This window comes from Cavia porcellus, unplaced genomic scaffold (assembly GCF_034190915.1).
Source record: "Cavia porcellus strain 051 isolate PalLab524CR breed Dunkin Hartley unplaced genomic scaffold, mCavPor4.1 scaffold_7, whole genome shotgun sequence".
Classification (NCBI taxonomy): domain Eukaryota; kingdom Metazoa; phylum Chordata; class Mammalia; order Rodentia; family Caviidae; genus Cavia; species Cavia porcellus.
The window spans coordinates 47,493,104-47,511,817 of NW_026947490.1; the positions used below are offsets into that span (position 1 = coordinate 47,493,104).

Sequence of the window (18,714 nt, forward strand, 5' to 3'; positions counted from 1 at the left end):
GAGGTGGAGAAAGTGAGGCAGGGTCACCCACTGTTGCTTCTGAAGAACTTATTCAGCAGGTTCCCCCCTCCTTCCCTAGAACTCCCAGCCCTTCTCTCCTGTGATGCTTGTACTCCCTTCCCTAGAGAGCCTCCACTGAGCTGGTAGCAGGACAACAGAGGGAGGAAAGGGAGCACAGTCTTCAGGTGGGTGGGGAGTGAGGGTGGGAGCTCTTTGGTTCCTGGCACCTCCCTCCCCTGGCTTTGGCATCATAACCCTTCCCTGCAGCCCAGGGCACAGGGAAGAGCTGTAACCACCCAGTGTGGACCAGACGCTTCCTGAAGGTGTTTTATCCAGATCTCAGCCAAATTTTGAGACAGCTATCCCTACTGCCAAAGAGAACTCTGAAGCCAGAGAGAGAACTGTCCAGACTCAGAGGCTTTACACAAAACTGTCAGTGCCTACTTCCAGGCTTCCTGTCCTGTGGAGCCTCTCTCAGACACTTGGCAGGGCCCTGAGCAATGTGAATTCTTTAGTTGTGTGTTTATGTAATTTTGCAAAAGCAAGTTGATTTAGGGAAACATTTATTTTAGATTTAGCGAAACATGTTTGTGTGGTTTCCATCACTTGCATGTATGGTTAAGTCACTGCCTGCTGTCATGGTGAAGGAAAGTCCTCCCAGAATACCCCTTCCACCAGTCTACTGCACGACTTCACTGATCCCGTTTATCACATGAGCATGTGCTATGATGCTCACCCCCAAAAAGATGGGCCAAGGTGTGAAATGTACAAAGCCAGAAGCCAGTCTGTAAAATAAATTCTAACCACCAGTGGTATAAAATTGTGAGGGTTCCATTCTTACCAGTGACTAGTCAAAACTGAAGTTCCTCTGCCCAAAAAGAGACATAGTAAGCAGCACACATAATTATACACCTCTTCAGAGGAGAATCTGCCTCACCTGGTCGACTACTTCCGTTTTGCCAACACTGCAATGTTTGCTTTTTGCATTCCTGTCCTGGATATAGTAGCTTAAACATACATGCCTACTTGAGTTTTTCTAAATATAATGAGATGGGCTTTCCACTTGAAAAGTATTCAGATTTTATGTATTAGTTTCCTGCTGCTGCCTCAACAAATTACTACAGACCTAGTAGCTTCAAACAAAGCCAATTTAGTAGAGCTGTACAGTTTGACACCGGTCTTACTGAGCTAAAGCCAAGGTGTCAGCAGGGCTGTGTTCCTCCTCTTCTGGAAATGCCGTATTCCTCGGTTAATGGCCCCCTTCGGTACCCCTGTGAAGGCAGCATTGGTGCCTGTCCCTGACCATTCTCCAGTGATATTTCCCTCTGCTGGGAAAGGTCCTCTGATTATCAGGATTCTGATGATTAAATTCAAACCATGTGGATAATCCAGATCATCTCCCCATCTCAAGATCCGTAACTTAATCATATCCACAAAGTCCCTTTTTCCATGGAAGGTAAACATTCACAAATTATGCGAGTAAGCAGTGGACACGAGCATGAGAGCGTTCTGCTGTTATGGTTCAGATATGGTGCATCCCCTGAGCTTCATGTTAAAGTCTTGATCCCACAGCCATCCAGAGCTGATGGACCTTGGGGAAGTAAGCAGCTCTTGAGAGCTCCAGTTTCATCACTGGACTGATCCATTGATGAGATCATAATTTGATGGTATTATTGGAAGGTAAAAGAAATAGAAGATGTGCTTTAGTTGAAGGGAGCAAACAACTGGATATGATCTTGGGATCTGTGTCTGGTCCCTGATTCATTCCTCTTTCTGGCTCTTTCTCTCTCCTCTCTGCTTCCTGGCTGACAAGCAATGAGCAGTTTTGCTTTACCAAACCCTTCTCCCATGATGCTCTGCTGTATCATAGGCCTAAAAATAATAGAGCCCACTGATCATACACTAAAATCCTGATCCAAAATAAATTTTTGCTTCCTTTAAATTGTGTTCTCAGGTGTTTTGTCACAGCAATGAAATGCTGATTAACATATACTCCTGCCATGCTATGCAATGTAACAAGGACATGTTAAGGGCTCTGTAATATATTTTTAAACACTTGGAAGAGAAAACAAATGGTATGCAAATAAATTACTCAAGAAGTTAATACAATATGCCATTCTAAACTTCATTTGAGAATGTCTCTTAAAATTTCAAGAAAATTTCAAGTGAAATTTAACAGATTTCTAACTCAGACACAGCAACAGTATATTTTCTTTGTCACCTTTACATTTATGTACTTTAAAAATTGACTTAAAATGAATGATTCATGAAACAAAACTGGTAAAGACAAACTACGAAATCAGTAGAAATGATTTTGAAATTGAGAAGTAAATTGTAGCACAGTTTTCAGGTTATATCAAAAAAAAGAGGAATTCAATATGAGAAACAGATTTTGAAAAGAATAAGTAGGCATTTGAATTGTTTGGTGACTCAATTAACAAGAAGGAAAAATCATATGACCACATTGGGAGAATATTAAATTTTTTGTTGATTTAACACAAAACCTCAAAATTGATGGAGAGTACATGAAACATATTAGCCCGCTAAAATGAGAACTTAACGGCAAACTGATTAATGAGTGGCATTGATTCAAACATTAATTACTGAACAATGGTGTAAAACCCTACAACTTGCATAAGAAGGAAATTTAGTGCAGATTTTCATAAATTTGACAAGTTATAAAAATCGACATGATTTTGCTCACAATACACTGTGAAATAAAGCACTCTAATCTGTCAATAATAATAAACTGTTGATCAATCCATGTCAGAAGAAACTAGAAATTATCTTTGTACTCTCTCATTAAAAAATCATAAAAATCAGTGTCATATGAAGAGATAGCTAAAGACTATGCAATCAAAAAGGCAGGGGTAAACAAACAAAAACACTTTTGGTGCTCTGGGTACTTAATTTATACAAACATTATGTTACTTTCTAGATGTTAGGATATTTATAGTTTTTTGCCAGACTTTTTAAAGTTCATAATTTGTTGTGATTTCTTTTTGTTCTAAATTTTTATTCCCATAATTAATTCATATTAGTCATTTTGCACTGCTTTTCACAAGTGGAACTTCCAAACTAGGTTAGTTTCAGACCTAAGAAAGCCAAATTCCAGCCCTGATAAGTAGGGAGGTAACCTAACCTTTTGCTTCTCTGCGAAACTTGGCTGGAAAATACAACCACATCCGGAGGGGCTGAGGAAAATGCCCTTATTCTCACCTCCCACCCTGTCAGAGCCAAACTCTGCTGGTCCTCCCTTGCTACCCATGCTTGTTCATCTTTTCTTCCTGGCATTTTGCTTGTGCATTGTTGGAGTCTTTTTCCTGCTGCTTGGATCATCAAGCTGTCTTTTCCCTCTTCACCTGGCTGGCCTCTGTCCCATTTCATTCCCTGCCCAACCAGCTAAGGGATGAGAACAATGGAGAGGGGCAGGAAGCTAAGGATATCAGAAGGGGGCGGGTCCAGATTCCAGCCCCGCCTCCAGCTGCCTGCCCTTCCTATCCTAGCACAGCACCAACAGAAGTCTTAGAAGGAAGCCTGGATTGCCCACCTGGTGCCAGGAGGCAGCAGAGGAGCTGGAGAACAGCCCAGCAGTCTGGGGCTAAACTTGGCCCTGACACTGATGCCTCATCCTCACTAGTCCTTCGAGCCTTTCTGGGTCTGCCATCTCCTGGACCCCCACGATAGTCCCCAGGCTGGCTGAGGTGGGAGACAGAGGAAGTTTGACTCCATGATGAGTAAACACATTTAAAAAAGAGAAGCCTGGGAGACACAGTGCAGCAGAGCCCTTCTGGTTAGAAGGAAATATCTGTCTTCTCACTTAAGTTTGTCTCTGGGCTAGGAGCAACAAGGAAGCCCTCCCATCCTCCAACTGCACTGAAATGAATTTAGGAACCTGTACTTCCAAACACTGGGATCAAAATGCTGAAGCTGGGTGAGGAATAAGAGGACTGGAACCAGGATAAGTGTAGCTAGGCCATGGATTTCAAATGAGGAGTTTCCACATTCCTGGGAGGAGTACGTGTTCCATGCCTGGGGTTAAGATACTGTTTTCTCCTCAGCACCACCACCCCCATTCCTGCTTAGGTTTTCTCTGAACTCTTCTGCTGAGTTCTGGGAATGCTTCAGAATAGAGACCCCCTCCTTCTCTTGGATGAATCTCCATTGTCCTGCATAGCCTCTGCTTCTAATTAAGCAGTGCCCATTTGGTCCTCAGTATAGTACAGTTTCCTCTAGAAGTAGTCTCATCTAGGATCCTTGGAAAAAGCTTGTCATGTTGTTCTTGGGAAAGTGGAGAATGATTTTGGAGCCAGACTAGATGCCTAGGCCTGGTTTCCTGTCTATAGGGTAGGGTAATAGCCCCCCAAATGAGGTGTTTTGTGGTTAAAGCCAGGCTTAAAAATCAGCTTACAGAGTGTCCCATTGCTTTCTCCCTCTTCCTTTCCCCTAACCATAAGAGGTTTTTATGTCTGGGGGTGGAGGGGCGATGGTCTTTGTCCTTAGCGTAGCATAAACAGCACTGAGAATTTCATCTGAAACTCTAGGCTGCAGAGATGCTTGGAGGCTATTTCACTACCGGCCCCCCTCCCCACCTTGTTCCCAGAACACTTGAACTCTCCAAACTGACCCAAATTCTTTTTAAATCAAGGTAGGGCTCAAAACATAAATAAATACTTACATGTTCATTTTTTTAAATCTTATTTCTTAACGACTTTCAGGCCTTCCTGCTCCAGCCTGAGACATCCAGCTGAGAGTCTGAAACACAGGCAGAAATTTGGAACTAGCATAAAGTGTAGGCGTGGATGTAGCCTAGGGGCAGGGGCAACAGGGTAGGAATAGAAGGGGTGCTTCTGGAGGTGCTTGCAACCAGAGGCCTTGGATCTAGAGAAAAGAAAATAGGGAAAGAGGGAAGGGGGAAGAGAAGAAGGCACAGGACTGAGGACTAGGGGCAGTGTGCCTCTCTCTCCCCCAAAGGCTTCAGGCCAAGAATGAGAAGCTGAAAAACTAGAGTCATGACAGAGAGAGCCCAAGCTGGTCTCCACCACCCTTCCTACATTCCCACTTAGTAGATTCCTCCTAGACCACAGGAGAGACAGTAATGAATCTGCAGCCTCTTTGTCTGTCTCCATCCTCCTGCCCGCCCAGGTCCATGGGCCAGCCCTGCCCTGCTGTCCTCGACACGCCTCCACATGCCTGGCACAGCTGTCCCTCCTACGTGACCAACAGGGCTGTGGCCTGGGTGCCGGATGCTGAGATAAGGCCAAGGAGGGAAAAACCGCCAAAGCCAGGAAGTTACACAGCCTGGTTCCCCTGGCAACCCCACCACAAATAATGTAGAGGGTGGGGGGTGGGTAGGGACAACTGCTGTTCATGCTCACTCAGGCCAGGGCCCTCCTGGACCTCAAGTTTTCTTGTTGGAGAAACTTCTCTCCAATCTCTTTGGACAGGATTGCCTAAAGATGGATGGGGAAATTTGTTTTAAATGGGAATTCAATATACCACATCCTGCAGCTCCATCCCAGGCTCTCTTGGTAGGTCTGATAGGTTTAACTGGAACTTCATTTTAACTAGCGTCCCAGGTGGCCGTGATGCTGGCAGCCTACGACTGTTTTATTTTGGTTTTGTTTGTTTGTTTTTTGTTTTGGAGGGAGACATGAGACAGAGCCTCACTATGCAGTCCAGATTGGCCTTGAACTCACTATGCAGCCCAGACTGGCCTCAAACTCATGATGATCCTCTTGCCTTAGCCTCCAGAATACTGCGATTACAAGCCTATGCCACTATGACCAGCTGGACTTTGCTTTGAGAAGAAGATGTACTTTAAGAAGTTGGGGTTCCTTGTGGCAGGGTTAGAAGAAGATACAGCATAAGCTCCAAGGTAACCCAGCATCCTGTGTCCCTGGGGATCTGCAGGCAACCCCATTCTCAGGGATGCTTGACTTACCGACATTTTTGACACCAAATGGGTGACCGGGAGTCTAGGACGTGTACAGCCCATTCAAAACCATGAACTTTGAGCTTCTGGGTCCGGCACTATTTGCACTGAGAACTGAGAGCCACAGGAGATACATGCTTTCTACTCTCAAAAACCATGGGGCTGGGGAAAATCACTTACTGTCTTGCTTGGTTTTTCTCTTCTCTCAGAAGGGTATGACAATACTAAAGCCTTACCAGGGAATGACAACCTCCCAGGGATTAATAGATACAGAAGTACCTTGAAAGCGCGACTCTTGGATATTGTCCCAGTGGTTGCCCATAGCTTTTGTTGCTGGAGGTAAAAGTGGAGCTGTCTGAGGGAGGTCAAAGAAGATCAGGGAGCCCTGAAAACAGAAACTCCACGCTGCAGGATTCAACGTTGAGCCTCAGGAACTCTTCAATTCTCTCTATTTGACTGGAGAGGTGGCTGCTGCAAGAGCTGACTTCCTGTACCTCCTGCCAAGGCTGACCTCTCCCTTCCTCCCTCATGGTCATGGCCTCCAGGGACAGGAAAACCGCAGCTCAAGTCATCTGCAGGATGAACCCTTCCCTGGGGTGGGCCATCTCCTAGAGGCGCCCCAGGACAGAAGGAGCAACAGTTTGGTCTTCTGTTGCTTAAACAGAAAGTTCAGTCCACTCATTGAGGTGAGTTCAGCAAGTTGTTTTTACTCCATTAGACTCAGTGTCCTCATCCATAAAATGAGAGGCATTAATATTTTGTGGTGGTGTCTGCTCCTTCACATGGGCCTCCTGTCCCAAGCAGAGGTAACACCATTTCTTCCACAGTCTGTCTTAACTCCTCTCTCTCACCTTCATTCTCTGCAGTCAGAGAACACTCAGTAACTTGGAATGTCACCCTCTCCTTTCCCTCCCCACTGTCCTGCCCTTAACCCACGCTACCATCCTATCAGCCAGGATTCCTGCAGACATCCTCATCTGCCTGCCGCAAGCTTTCCCAGTGTTAGGCCACCCTATCCTGAAGCCTTGCAGACTTGCAAAATAAAACACAGCTCACAACTCTTCATCTACCTCACCCTCCCTCGATGGTTTCTCTTCCTCTCAGTGAAATAGATGAAACTGTTAACTTGACTTTGAACTCCTTTGATGCTCCCAATTGCATTGCTCAACACCACACCCCTCACGCTTCCACACATAGATGTGCAGTCCAGTTCTGCATGTGGTCACCTCCGGCCCATGCACAGGCCACACCACTGCACTGGACATTCTCCTCACTGGGGCCAATGTCCCCTTCATGCTTCCAGTCACTCTTACATCTTCAGTTATGACAGTATCGTTCTCCAGACACCTTCACTGTACACGGGCCTCCTTGTGGGCACTATGGTTTGTGTCTAGATGCCCCAAGCCTCCAGAAGTGGGGCTTTTTCAGAGGTAGATGAATCCAGAGTATGTGATGTATTCCTGGTGCAATGCTGGGACTAAGGGTGTTAGGATTAAGGGTAGGTGTTTACTAAATCAGTGGTTTGGCACCACCCTAGTCCTGTAGCCTGGATATAATATAAGGAACAGAAACAACAGTGTTTGCTGCCTTGTTGCTTCCCTACTTTCTGCTGACCATGAACTGTGTCTCCTCTGATTAGGGACTGAAACCTCTACAAACTATGAGCTAAATAAATCTTTCCTCTCTTAACTTGGGAGTGTTGAGTATTTTGTCTCAGTGGTGAGAAAAGTAACTAAGACACACATTCTATGTTGGGTTATAATTGATCTCTTGCTTTTTTCAATCTTCCCAGGAAACCAAAGACTATGTTTGTCATGTTACCAGCCAGACCCTGCAGGACCAGACAGATGTCACATCCAGAGAAGGTGCTCAAGAAATAGTTTTTGAAATTAAAAAAAAAGCAAATCCAAATTATAACGGAAGCTCCTAGCTCTGTGACACTAGCATCACGTCAGTCATCATGCTCATTGTCATCAAATGAAGCTCAGAACCGCTAATAGAAAACCAGTTCAAGGTAAGGTCCTGCCTAGAGAAAGTCATGCAACAGCTTCAGTGTCAGAGAGGATGTTTGTGCAACCTCTCCTCACCCATCTTGAAACTCAGTTATGTCAGTCCATCTTTTCATGCTTTCTGAGCCCTGCTTCTCAAAGGGACTCAGTCCTCTTTGATCAGCCCTCTTTCCCAGAGAGGAAAGAGGAAAGGACTAGTACCTTTCTCCCTTGACTGAAATTTGATCTCTGACCACAGAGCCAGACCCTAACAGGCTCCTCTGCTCCCTTGGGCATATTAAGGAGATAGTCCCTAAAATAGATATTATCTCTCAGCGACATTCAGGAATTCACACAGGGCCTTTCCCCAGAGGCACAAACCACTGATTCCTTGAATCACCACTGAATCTCCACAGTTCCTATCCAGGTTTTATCTCCCTACAGGACCGTACAGCTAGGAGCAGTGATCACATATCAGAATCCTCTGCTCTTACAAAGCCCAACATAGAAGACAACCTCGATAGTTGCCAAAGAACATATGAATGAAAAAACAAAGATGTATCTGAGCATTTCCGGGCAGAACTGCCCGTTTTCCTCCATTTAAAAAATGTGATTTCCCCTCCTTATTGAAGACATTCTTTCTCACCCTTCAGAGATCCCAGAGGCTAATAACCTTCGGAGTCAAGAGGATCTTTTTTCCTTGTCTAACTTAAATTTCTCAGGATGCTATTTGGACCACTGGGATTAAAACCCACCTCTTTGCAAGGAGACAGTTACTAATTTACTCTGTTAGCCTTTTGTTCCACAAATTTAATCCTAGACCCTTCACTGTTCTCTCCTTAGGGCCCTATTGTCCAGTTCTTTCTCTTTTCCATTGTTCTTGGGCCTTTTGCCAAGATCTCAGAGGCCTCCTTCAGCTGCACAGGCAGGAATGGGACACACTGTCCTCCACACATGGGTGCCTACACACACAAGACCAGCACCTCTGTGTACCTATTATCCTCAGTCCTGAGTAAACACACTCCCATGCAGCCCCCTCATGGTCATGATTCATGCTCTCCTACCTGCACCCACCTGCACCCTACGCTGGGTGGATTCTCGCATACCTGGGGGCACATTTATGGGCAGAGGAATAGGCTGCCCAGATCCCTGCTCTTTACCTACAGGCGAGCCACAGGGGCAGAATGAGCCAAAGGGGCAGAGAGAGCCAAAGGGGCAGAGCGCCAGAACCTTCTTCCTCCTTTTCCCTGCCTCCCTCCACAACTCTGCTTCCCATTGGCCACTGTGGGCCAACCTACTTTACCTCCACCTCCACAGTGATTTTCCACTTCGAGGCTAAAGGCAAACAACAAATGAATGAAATTGGTTCCTATCTCTTCCTCCTGCCTTCCTCTTATTCCTGCTCCCAAATCCTCAGTGTAGCTTCCCCAGGCTGCCTTCCATTTTCTTTCTAACCTCCTCTCTGCTAGCTGGCATGACTGAGGCTTCTTGGGTTTTTACCTTTGGGAAGTGAACAATGAGGAGGTTTGAGGTTGTCAGGTGAGGCAGGTTCCACGTCAGATCCAATGACAGACTGGGTTGCTGAGACCCTGGGCATGATGTTATCAATCCAGGGAACTCAGGAGAATGGTATGAACACTTATTCATTCAACAAATAGTTCTCCTGCACTTGCACCTTGCCAACCACTATACCACAAGTATAAAACCAACAAAAGCCTGCCTCTGTGCAGTGTACATTCCATGGGCAGGGACAGGAGTAAATAAAACATGCTGGATAGCAATAAGGGAAGCCAGGGGAAAAGGGTGAGCCATGGAGAAACCTGGAGGAAGATTTTTCCAGAATGGTTCTGCAAAAGGACTTCTATGAAACACCAGTGTAGATACCCAAAAAGAAAAGGGTGCTAAGGCATGACCAGAAGAGGCGCCTGGATAGATAGGAAGAGCAAAATTAGAGATGAAACTGTGACCTTGGATGGGACAAAATGCTAAAAGAAAAAAAAAATCAGAAAACAATATTTGGAGATGCCAGTGGAGGCCAGGAAGGAGCTGAACCCACAGTGTGATGGCCTAGGAGATGCAGCCGGAGAAGAAGTGCCTCTCAAAGCCAGTTAGTGTTTGCCATGAAAATGTTATTCTAGTAGACAGGGCCATCTGAAGTTTCCTTGAGCAAGTTCAGCAGGGCATTATCAGCACAAACCTTTCTTGAACAACTTCTGCATGATGGCAGTCTCTCTGCCAAGACCTGTCCCTGTGGGCCAGGGGAGCCTCACGAGGGAGCGTATTCCTGTATGTTAGAGGCCAGGACTGTTGTACCTCACCATGCCAACACCTCTGCTCCTCCAGTCCCTCCACAGCCCCACTTCAGACTGAGCCAGCCATAATACAGGCTCAGTTGGAGGCTCAGCACACATCGACCTGGACTCCTCCAAACCCTGCTCCCCCACTTTGCTGGTATCTGGCCCTGGACAAGCTCGTGGCCCTTTCTGAGCACCAGTGTCCACCTCTGGGGATGAGGGTGACGGTGCAATAGTATCCACGTGGGGGCTGCTGGGAGAAGGCAGTGTTGGCATTGCGGTTGGCATATGTCTCAGAGAACTATCAAGTGTGTGGCCAATAATTTGTACCCATAAGTAGTTAAATCAGGGAAGACTGCAAGTTGGTTTGCTTTCCAGAATAAATATCAGTAAATTCACCATTTTTCTCTGAAATGATCTTTCTCCTTTTCTCTCTCCTTTCTACCCCCCCCCCCCAACATTCCACAAAGCCTTCTTGAGTGGGACATAAAGGGGCGGAGTGATAGTTAATCCCCTGGGAATTTGCTCAGAGATTGCAGCCAATCTTATCTGTGCCACAGCCCTTGGGAGTGCAGCAAGCAAGCAAACAGAACCTCTCCCAGTGTGGTATCAAGCCAAGGCCGGGAGCCGCCGTGCAGACAGCTCTAAAAGTGGCATGGGACCTGGCATGTAGTAAATGCTTCTAGGAATAGGCAGCCACAGTGGTGCAGGGGGGTCTTTTGGGGAGGAAAATGAAAGCTCTTTGGTTTCAAACCCGAGTGATCTGTCACTCTCAGGCTCTAAATTGTGGTTTTCTCCTCCTCAGGAGACAGAAAGCCCTAAAGCAGGAAGAGACAGAGAGACTGTGGAGGCCAGGGCCCTGCGGCTGGCTAATGGAGGTGGGGCCTAATGACACAGGAGGTAACAGAGTCCTTGACACTCTCCCAGGGAAGAGAGGAGGGCTGATCCAGAAGGTATGGGGTGAGAGTGATTCCTAAGGGATGATACATTTATGCTTGGATTAGGCTGGGGGCTGGAGACAACTTGACCCAAAGTTGATTATCTTGGTCCAAGGCCATCCCTTGAGACCAGAAGCTCTCTGCCACTAGATTTTCCCCAGCATGCAGCTCACAGGCATGTGGGATCACTCTAACAGGGCTTCATCTAGACAGTCCCAGAGTTATCAGCACCAATTCATTGCTGCTCATTCCTCAGCTTCCCAGTTCCCCATCGCTGCAACCCCACTCAGTCCCCAAGCTTTGTGACCTCTGCCAACACAGGTCACCATTCCCCACTGCCTCTTACCTGGAGGTTACAACCCAGCACACAGCACTAAGCCAACACCCTCCACCAACCAGCACTGGCTAAGTAGTTCTGGCCAGAGGGGAGGACCCTGCCTGGAGCACAGGGCGGAATTGCCCAACCCATCAGGGAAGGAGGCCCCACCTTCCTGCAGACACAGCCCACATATTCTGCATTTGGCCCCCATCCCAAGGACAGCTGGGAGATCTTATTCCTTCTCATACCCAACCGCCCTCCCCTAAACCCAGTGTAAAGGCGGATAGAGAAGAAACTGAAGACAGGACCTAGCATTGCAAATTCCTGCTTCTACCCTCTTTTCTGCACCTCCTCTGCCCTTTACCCAGTATTCTTTCCTTCCCCACAATGGGCACAGTGGCCCTAGACACAGCCAGAGTCCATTCCAAAAAGACCATCATTTTTTATTTAAATCAGCAAACTCTTATTCCTCAAACCCCAGATGGTGGTAGGCAGCCCTCCCTCTTCTGTCCGCTCAACCCCGTCCCTTAGCCACAGCAAGGGGAATGGAAAATGAGAAACCAACAGGGCCTCTGCCAGGGAAAGTTGCCCCAGACGTGTGGTGAGCACAGCCCAGCCATAGCTAGAGTGGCAGTCACCACAGGGCCCTGCCTATAAATTAAGTCCCTGCAGTCACAGCTGCAGGATAGGCATACTTGTGGAGGGAAGGCCAGCCCACCAGGCCAGAAGGCAGCATCCCTGACTATGAGCCAAGGACGGGCTCAGGGCACACAGCTCAGGGTCAGGAGAGGCCACAGAGAAAGAAGACAGGCATGGTGGGTAGTGGAAGGCTAACTGCCCCCAAGTTTTGGTCCCAGGGGGAAAGGTTGGTCCAGTTTTGATGAGTATGGGGAAGGAATGTATTAATAAGCAGAGGGGGAGAGGTTCCATTGGCACCCCGACAGGTGACAGGAGAGGTTAGATCCCCACCCCAGCAGAGGTGAGCTTGAGAGCTTTGGGGGCTCTCTAGGAATGTCACTGCTAAAACATATATACATATATATTAACCATTCAAGGGAGGGCAGGCAGGGCAGGCAGGATCAGAGGATCTGGCGTGGCATCCCGTAGCCAGTCATGCCTGCCTGAGATGCCCCACGGTTGGTACCCATCTGTAACCCAATCACATTCTTGCCCTCTTGCAACTGGTTGTCGGAGAAGTTCCGAGGGTTCTCCTTGGATTTCCTGAATAGAAAGGGAAAACTGGTTAGGAGGAGGTCGGAGGTTGTACCAGTAAATCTCTTCCCTGGGCAGAACAATGGCTCTTCAGCAGACTCCAGGACAGATACCACCTCTTCCCTGGGCACCATTTCCTCATCTCTCTCACCACCACTCACCGATCACTCACCACCCAATAGGATTAAGTGAATGAGTAACATGAAAGTGCTTTGTAAGGAACCAGTTGCTACACAGACATCACTTACTTCCCAGGGACAGTGCTGGGCAAGATCACTGCCTGCAGGCCCCGACAGCTGCCCCAGCAATACTTACTTAGGAAACCAGTTGGGATCCCCATTGAAGAACCCGTCATCCCGGGCCACTGCCAGGCCACCTAGGTTCATCAGTGTTCGCTGTACACAGGCCATGTTCTTTCCTGTTAGAAGAGGGCTGCGTTGGTCTCAGCAGGCTGTAATCCTGGATGCCGGGGTGCCACCTCTAACACTCAGTCAGCAGCCTGGCATCCAAGCTTTTTACTCTTTGATCCATCCCAACCTGCAACATGACCAAATCCTCCACACAACACATAAACGCCTTTCTTTGTCTTCAGGAAGCCCAAAACCTGCCCCTTTCCTGGTCGAGATGGCCCAGCCCAATCTCTGGACAGTCCCCAGGCCCTGGCTCACCTTCCCAGAGATCCACAGTTTGGAAGATGTCAGTGGTGTTGATGCCATAGCGCTCAGCTGCCTGCAGGAACTGAGAGATCTGCTCCATCTGCTTGAAGGCCATGGTGGAGGCCTGGATCTTCTTCACTGGGGCCTGCCCCTCGGGGTACAGTCCATTGATGAGCTCACATAGCACCTGGGTGAGGACAGCATGAACAGAGGTGATGCCCACTGCACATCAGTGTCACAATCCTCAGCACCAGGCCTAGTGGCCCAAAGAGGCGTCTTCGCCACAGTGAGCTTCAGAGATTCCTTCCCCTTCTGAGCCCCAGAGCAAAAAGGCAGTATATAGTTTCCCCTTGCTCTTCCAGTATCCTTTGGAGAGTCCACCTCCCACATTGTTTCCTTGGAGCTATTTTTTGTTGTTGTTACGTGCAACCTGCCTACTGTGTTACCTTGGTTCGGGTAGAGGGGCGCATGTTCACCTTACCTTCCCTTCCAGAGAGAAGGAAAGTATGGGACTTCGCCTATCCTTGATAAAAAAACACTCAGTCTGAGGAAGAGGCTGTGCCCACATGGTCTCGGTCTTCAGACTAAACAATGCCTGGCTCCCTGGGCCCAACCCTGCCCTTCCTGGCCGTCCAGTGCAGTGGCGGCCCGCCTCTCACCGTGCCATCCTTGAGCCAGTTCTGGAAGTTCTCACGGCCTGGCTGGGGCCGGCCCACATCCTTGCGGCACTGGGTGGTGATCCACTGGACCAGGATCTGCTCCAGGTCGGCATCATACTGCTTTTCAATCTTCTGCTGCACCTCTCGGCTCAGGCCATACGCAGGTCCCCTGTTGGCCATTCTGAATACCTGTGGTGGCTGTGGGGAGCTGGGCAGAGGACACAAGCAGGCCTGTGGTCAACCAAACAGTATTCGGCCTGCAGAGACTCACACTATATCCTCCACTGTGGGTCCCAAGGTGAGAAGCAGAACTGCTGCTGCTGGATGCAGTTTTTAACTGACCCATAGGTAAGGGCTAAACCAACACTGCCCAGAACTCTGGATTCTCTCACTCTGTGACATGCAGTCTGTCTTTCCTCTTGAGGGTCCTCACTAAACTGCATTTCAACAAATGCTTCTACTACTAGGATGAAGCACTGAACTAGAATACAGAATAAATGATTGGGGTTCTGCTCTCCACTGGAATGATCAACTTTTATAAATGATCAACTTTTATAAACCCAGGGAAGGTTATTCTAACCCCAGCCATGCTCTTTATTGCTCTGGAAAGAGAATGAATGATTCAGGAAGAGGAGGAAGAATATGGAGCTGCTTGCAAAACTTCTTGGAAGGCAGAATGGATCTATGCTTGATCAATCATTGGGTTTTAACTGAGAGCTTATTATTTGTGCTAAGAACTGCAGAAGACATAGAGGTTCCAGATTCCTAAGGGGCCCACAGTGCCTTGGTGGAACAAAATGAGTACACAGAGTAAGAGAAGGATTACACACAAGAAACTATAAACTTCATAGTTCAGGTCACATGTACAGGGATTGACAAAAGAGGAAGGCAGAACCAATCTGGGTAGGCTTGTTGGAAGAGGACGGCCTTGATAGCCTTTACCAGACCACTTCAGCAGACAAAGGGAATTTCTTATGAGAACTCAAGCAATCAAAACAAATTCCCCTTTCCCTTTTAGGAGGTGTGATAGGCAAAATAATGTCCCCACCTCAAAAGTGTCTTGAGTTCTAATTTCTCAGAACCTGTGGATATATTTCCCTTACAGGCCAAAAGGGACTCTGCAGATGGGACAAATCAGAGTCAAGGAGGTGTCATGAACCACGCAAGGTGGCCTCTAGAAGCCTGAAAAGTTAAGAAAACAGATTCTCTCTGACTGTCGCCAAAAGAAGCCACACCTCACTAACACCCGGATCTTAGCTGCTAAGGCCCTGCCATGATCCCTAGAACTCTAAGACACCGTATAGGTGCCACCAAGTTTAGAAAAGTTTGCTACAGTAGACCAGGAAACTAATTCTAGATCCTTGAGGGTATTTTCAGGGAAATTTGGAAGGGAGAAAAAGAGGGGAAGTACGCAAGAGGGATTCTCTAACTCCAAGGTTTGAGGACCCTGGTTAGCGAGAACTGGGTGGTTTCTCACCACTGGCCTGAGCCAGCAGCACCTTCCCCAGCAGTCAGGCCCATCCACCACCTCCCTCAAAGCTCCCATTCTTGCTGAGCAAGTCCTAGGGTGCTGCTGATGCCAAGGGGACCAGGAACAGAGAAAGGGACACGGCCCAGCCCCCGACATTTTCTGTCCTCCTTGCTCAGAAATGGGGAGGTTGGCTGGCTGGTTGGTCACCAAAGTGGGTCCCCAAAACAGGCACTTGCATTCAAAGAAGCCAAGGGAGCCGCCCCTTCGCCCACACAGGGCCCAAGGCCAGATCAGACTTCAAGGATGAAGTCATTTTGGCTCCCTCTCCCAAGCACCCAGGTTAAAGGATCCCGCCACCCACTGAGTAGGCTAGTGCCCTGCCCAAAGGAGCCTAGCCACCGCCCTCAGCCTCAGCTGTGGGCCTGTGGTCAATCCCCTCCCCCTCGTTCCAACATGGCTCCTCCTTCCTAATGTAGCTTATCGAGCCGCACGTTTCCCGCAGACATCTCCATAAATCAGTTATTTTTAAACCTCATTAACAACCACCCTCTCCACTTCCCCCCTGCCTGAAAACCAGGCCAGACAAATGTCAGTCCAGGTCCTGACCCACACCACGAGCCACCCCAATCCGCTGAGGGGGGACAGGCAGCGGAGTGGCTGAGGAAAAAGGGGGGCAAGCTTCCCCCTGCCAGGCCCCAGCTGCACAGCCGCCACTCAGTCTATGCAGGCCTGTAACCTCTGACCACAGAGGAATGGCCGGAAACCAGTAGGAAGAGGGGCTAAGGCTGCTTTCATCACCAAGCCCCCTTTTCCCAGTCTATTTTCAGACTCTCCTCGGGGAGCAGTTTTGCTATGGCCACCTGGGTCTCAAGGGTGTTTCCAAGGAGCCAGAGGCCCAGGGGTCACCATAGCACAGGTAAAGAAAGGGCAGAAGATGATTAACACACACCACAGTTATGCAGGAGGAGAAGGGCCTAAGGCCAGGTCTGTCCACTGTCCCCTTTCGCTGTCCCCTCTCCCAGTCCTGGCCTCCCAGACACCCCTGGGGTGGAGGATGGATGCTGCAGGCCCCTCCCGGGGACTCGGCAACCAGGGTATAGTTGGCAGGGGCACAGCTGGCAGGGTCATGCCTCCAGCTGTAGTGTCTCCATTCCACTCTAGAGCCCGGAGGTCGAGCCGCAGGGCAGGGTTCTGGGAAGGGGAAGGCCAGCCAGGTGCAGCAGCTGTCTCTCCTCATCCCCCAAGCAGGCAGCGGCTGGAGATGCTCTCTGGCTGTTGCAGCTGGGGAAGCCCATCCAGGTGATCTGCCCCTACCCTTCCCCAAACAAAGGGGAGACAGCCAGCCTCCTACTGGCCAGGGGAAAAGAGGTGCGCTCAGGTGCAAGACAGGTGGGGGACCTCAAGGGAAGACATCAGCCAAACAACTTGGGGAGGGGGTGGCTTGGCAGTGAGCAACCTAAACTCTAGAGCTACTGCAGCTGTGAGAACAACCCCCACCCCACCCACGAGGTGACAATAGTTGAGCAAGGAAGAGGGGCCAGAAAAGGCACCGGCCAGGCCTCTGTCCCACCCCAGGCTGAGCAATTCTACCTGGATGCAGAAGAAAAGGCCAACACCCAGTGACAGCAGGGGTTGCAGGGCTGCTGGCTGGAATGTCCAACTCAGGAGCCAAGAGGACTCTCCATTCACTGTGCAGATGAGACACAGGCATACCAGGCTGGGCCAGGGAAGGGCAGCACAAGGAACAGGCAGAACTGTGGTCAGGGGGTGGCCTTATAAGGGGCAGATCACTCACCTCAGGGGACATCCCCTCACCACCTAGAGTCCCCAGCAGAAAAGTAAGCTGAAGCAACACAAACAGGAAGCCGCCAGGCTTGGGGGAGGGGGGAGGGTCGTTGCCATGGCTTCTGTGTACCAAACACAGGAATGGAAGCAGGGAGGGGGCATCAGGCAGAGATACCAGGGCCACAGGACCTTCCTCAGCTCCCAGGAGGCTCTGAGCACTGTACAAGGGGGCCCTCACAGCAACCCTAGGGGAGATCCTGAGGCAGGAGACCCTGGAGGTGGCAGCTATGGGGATGCAGGGCTGAAGAGCAAGTAGAGGAGGTGCCCAGCCTGGTTTAGGGGTGGAAAAAAAGAGACAAGGAAGTAGTTCAGACACACTGCACGGAAAGGCGAAGTGTATTCTGAGCCAGAGACCCCCACGCCTGAAATTCCTAGAGGGTGAAGGGATGGAGTGAAGGAAGGATTAGAGGCTGACCCGGCGGGCGAGACAGGGCCTGAGGCCGTGGACTCTGGAAAGGAGACACAGTGGACAAAGACTGCTGGTCCCGAAAGGTAGCGCCTGTCCTGCCGGCGCTCTTTTGACCTCTGCCGTTTGAGGTCGCCGCACAGGGCGGGAGAAGAGCCTTGGAAGGGTGTGGCCGCACCGTGGCTGTCCCCGACTGGTACCGACAGGTCCCAGAGCGTGAAAGAAAGCCCTCCACACCAGAGGATTCCCCGTACTCTACTCATCTCCACTTTCCACCCCCAGAGACACCAGGGTCCCCGGACCTCTCTGGTCCCTGGAGACTCGAAAGCCAGGAAGGGGCAACGCGCCTCAGGCCCCGCAGGTCCAGCCCCTGCGCCTCCCCAACACACACACCCGGCCACACCCTGGGCCGTTAGCGGATGAGTCACCCCACCGCCGCCGCCCGCCACTGGGGTGACGCAGTGGTCTGGGCAGCCCGCCCGCCCGCGGCCACCGCCGGCTTTCCCAGCAGCAGGGGGCACGGGAGAGGGCGGCTGGGCGCGGGCACGAGTGGGCAGGCCTGGAAGCCGGCCAGCCCCCTCCTCACCCAGACAGGGCGCACTAGTGCCACCAGATGCCTGAGGTCGAGGGAGGGGGTTCTCCTGCAGACTAGGCACCGTCACAGACGGCGAAGCTACCACGCGCGGAGTCCCCTGCCTTCAGCCCGAAACCCTGAGACCCCAGAACAACAAGGCAGCAAGAAATAAGTACGGAAAACGCGGCCTCGAGGGCCCAGAGGGCAGGCGGCGCCCACACGTGCTCCTGAAACCAGGAAGTGGAGGAGCCCGGAACCGGACCCGGGCGCCCCGCACCGAGGTCGCATTGCACTTGGGTCGCACAGCCGACGGCTCCCGCTCCCTTTTCCCTCCACAGCGTGCACACGCGCGAGTTTACAACGAGAGGAGCTGATCCCAGTCCCCGCGGAAGCCCCGTCTAAGCAACGGCAACCTCC

At 50.0% G+C, this 18,714-nt stretch overlaps 2 protein-coding genes and 1 long non-coding RNA gene across 5 annotated transcripts in view; 1 reads left to right on the forward strand and 2 right to left on the reverse strand.

Annotated features, from left to right (window-relative positions):
- Positions 1 to 6,350, reverse strand: part of Cfap45 (cilia and flagella associated protein 45) — a 34,201-nt gene extending 27,851 nt beyond the window's left edge. Inside the window, exons 1-2 of one of the 2 annotated variants that reach the window (XM_013149189.3) lie at positions 6,215 to 6,350; positions 4,679 to 4,755 (exon numbers count right to left, since the gene is read on the reverse strand). The gene's annotated coding sequence lies outside the window, so the exon portion shown is untranslated. Of the gene's footprint in view, positions 1 to 4,678; positions 4,756 to 5,054; positions 5,074 to 6,214 lie in introns of those variants that run through there. The other variant, XM_013149190.3, reaches the window with a different exon arrangement.
- Positions 6,351 to 6,472: 122 nt separating this feature from the next.
- On the forward strand, positions 6,473 to 14,520 carry LOC106026963 (uncharacterized). 2 transcript variants are annotated; one of them, XR_010048808.1, is made up of 4 exons: positions 6,473 to 6,621; positions 7,728 to 7,949; positions 11,023 to 11,170; positions 13,279 to 14,520. It is a non-coding gene; the product is annotated as an uncharacterized LOC106026963 (long non-coding RNA). The 2 variants fall into 2 exon arrangements; XR_001200559.3 differs by having other exon boundaries at positions 11,023 to 11,117.
- Tagln2 (transgelin 2) lies at positions 11,897 to 14,183 on the reverse strand. The gene is made up of 4 exons (XM_003466669.5): positions 14,002 to 14,183; positions 13,355 to 13,529; positions 13,002 to 13,104; positions 11,897 to 12,695 (listed from the first exon to the last, which is right to left on the reverse strand). Exons 1-4 carry the CDS (start codon positions 14,179 to 14,181, stop codon positions 12,554 to 12,556), a joined length of 600 nt encoding a protein of 199 aa, XP_003466717.2. The 5' UTR covers positions 14,182 to 14,183; the 3' UTR covers positions 11,897 to 12,553.
- Positions 14,521 to 18,714: the final 4,194 nt, after the last annotated feature.

Bases quoted from the DNA above. Each gene is read 5' to 3' on its own strand.
- Tagln2 (XM_003466669.5), bottom strand. From the start codon at position 14,181: ATGGCCAACAGGGGACCTGCGTATGGCCTGAGCCGAGAGGTGCAGCAG. The intron at 13,530-14,001 runs GTGAGAGGCGGG...GTCCTCACCCAG, and splicing joins ACTGGCTCAAGGATGGCACG to GTGCTATGTGAGCTCATCAA. The intron at 12,696-13,001 runs GTAAGTATTGCT...CTTTCTATTCAG, and splicing joins GATCCCAACTGGTTTCCTAA to GAAATCCAAGGAGAACCCTC.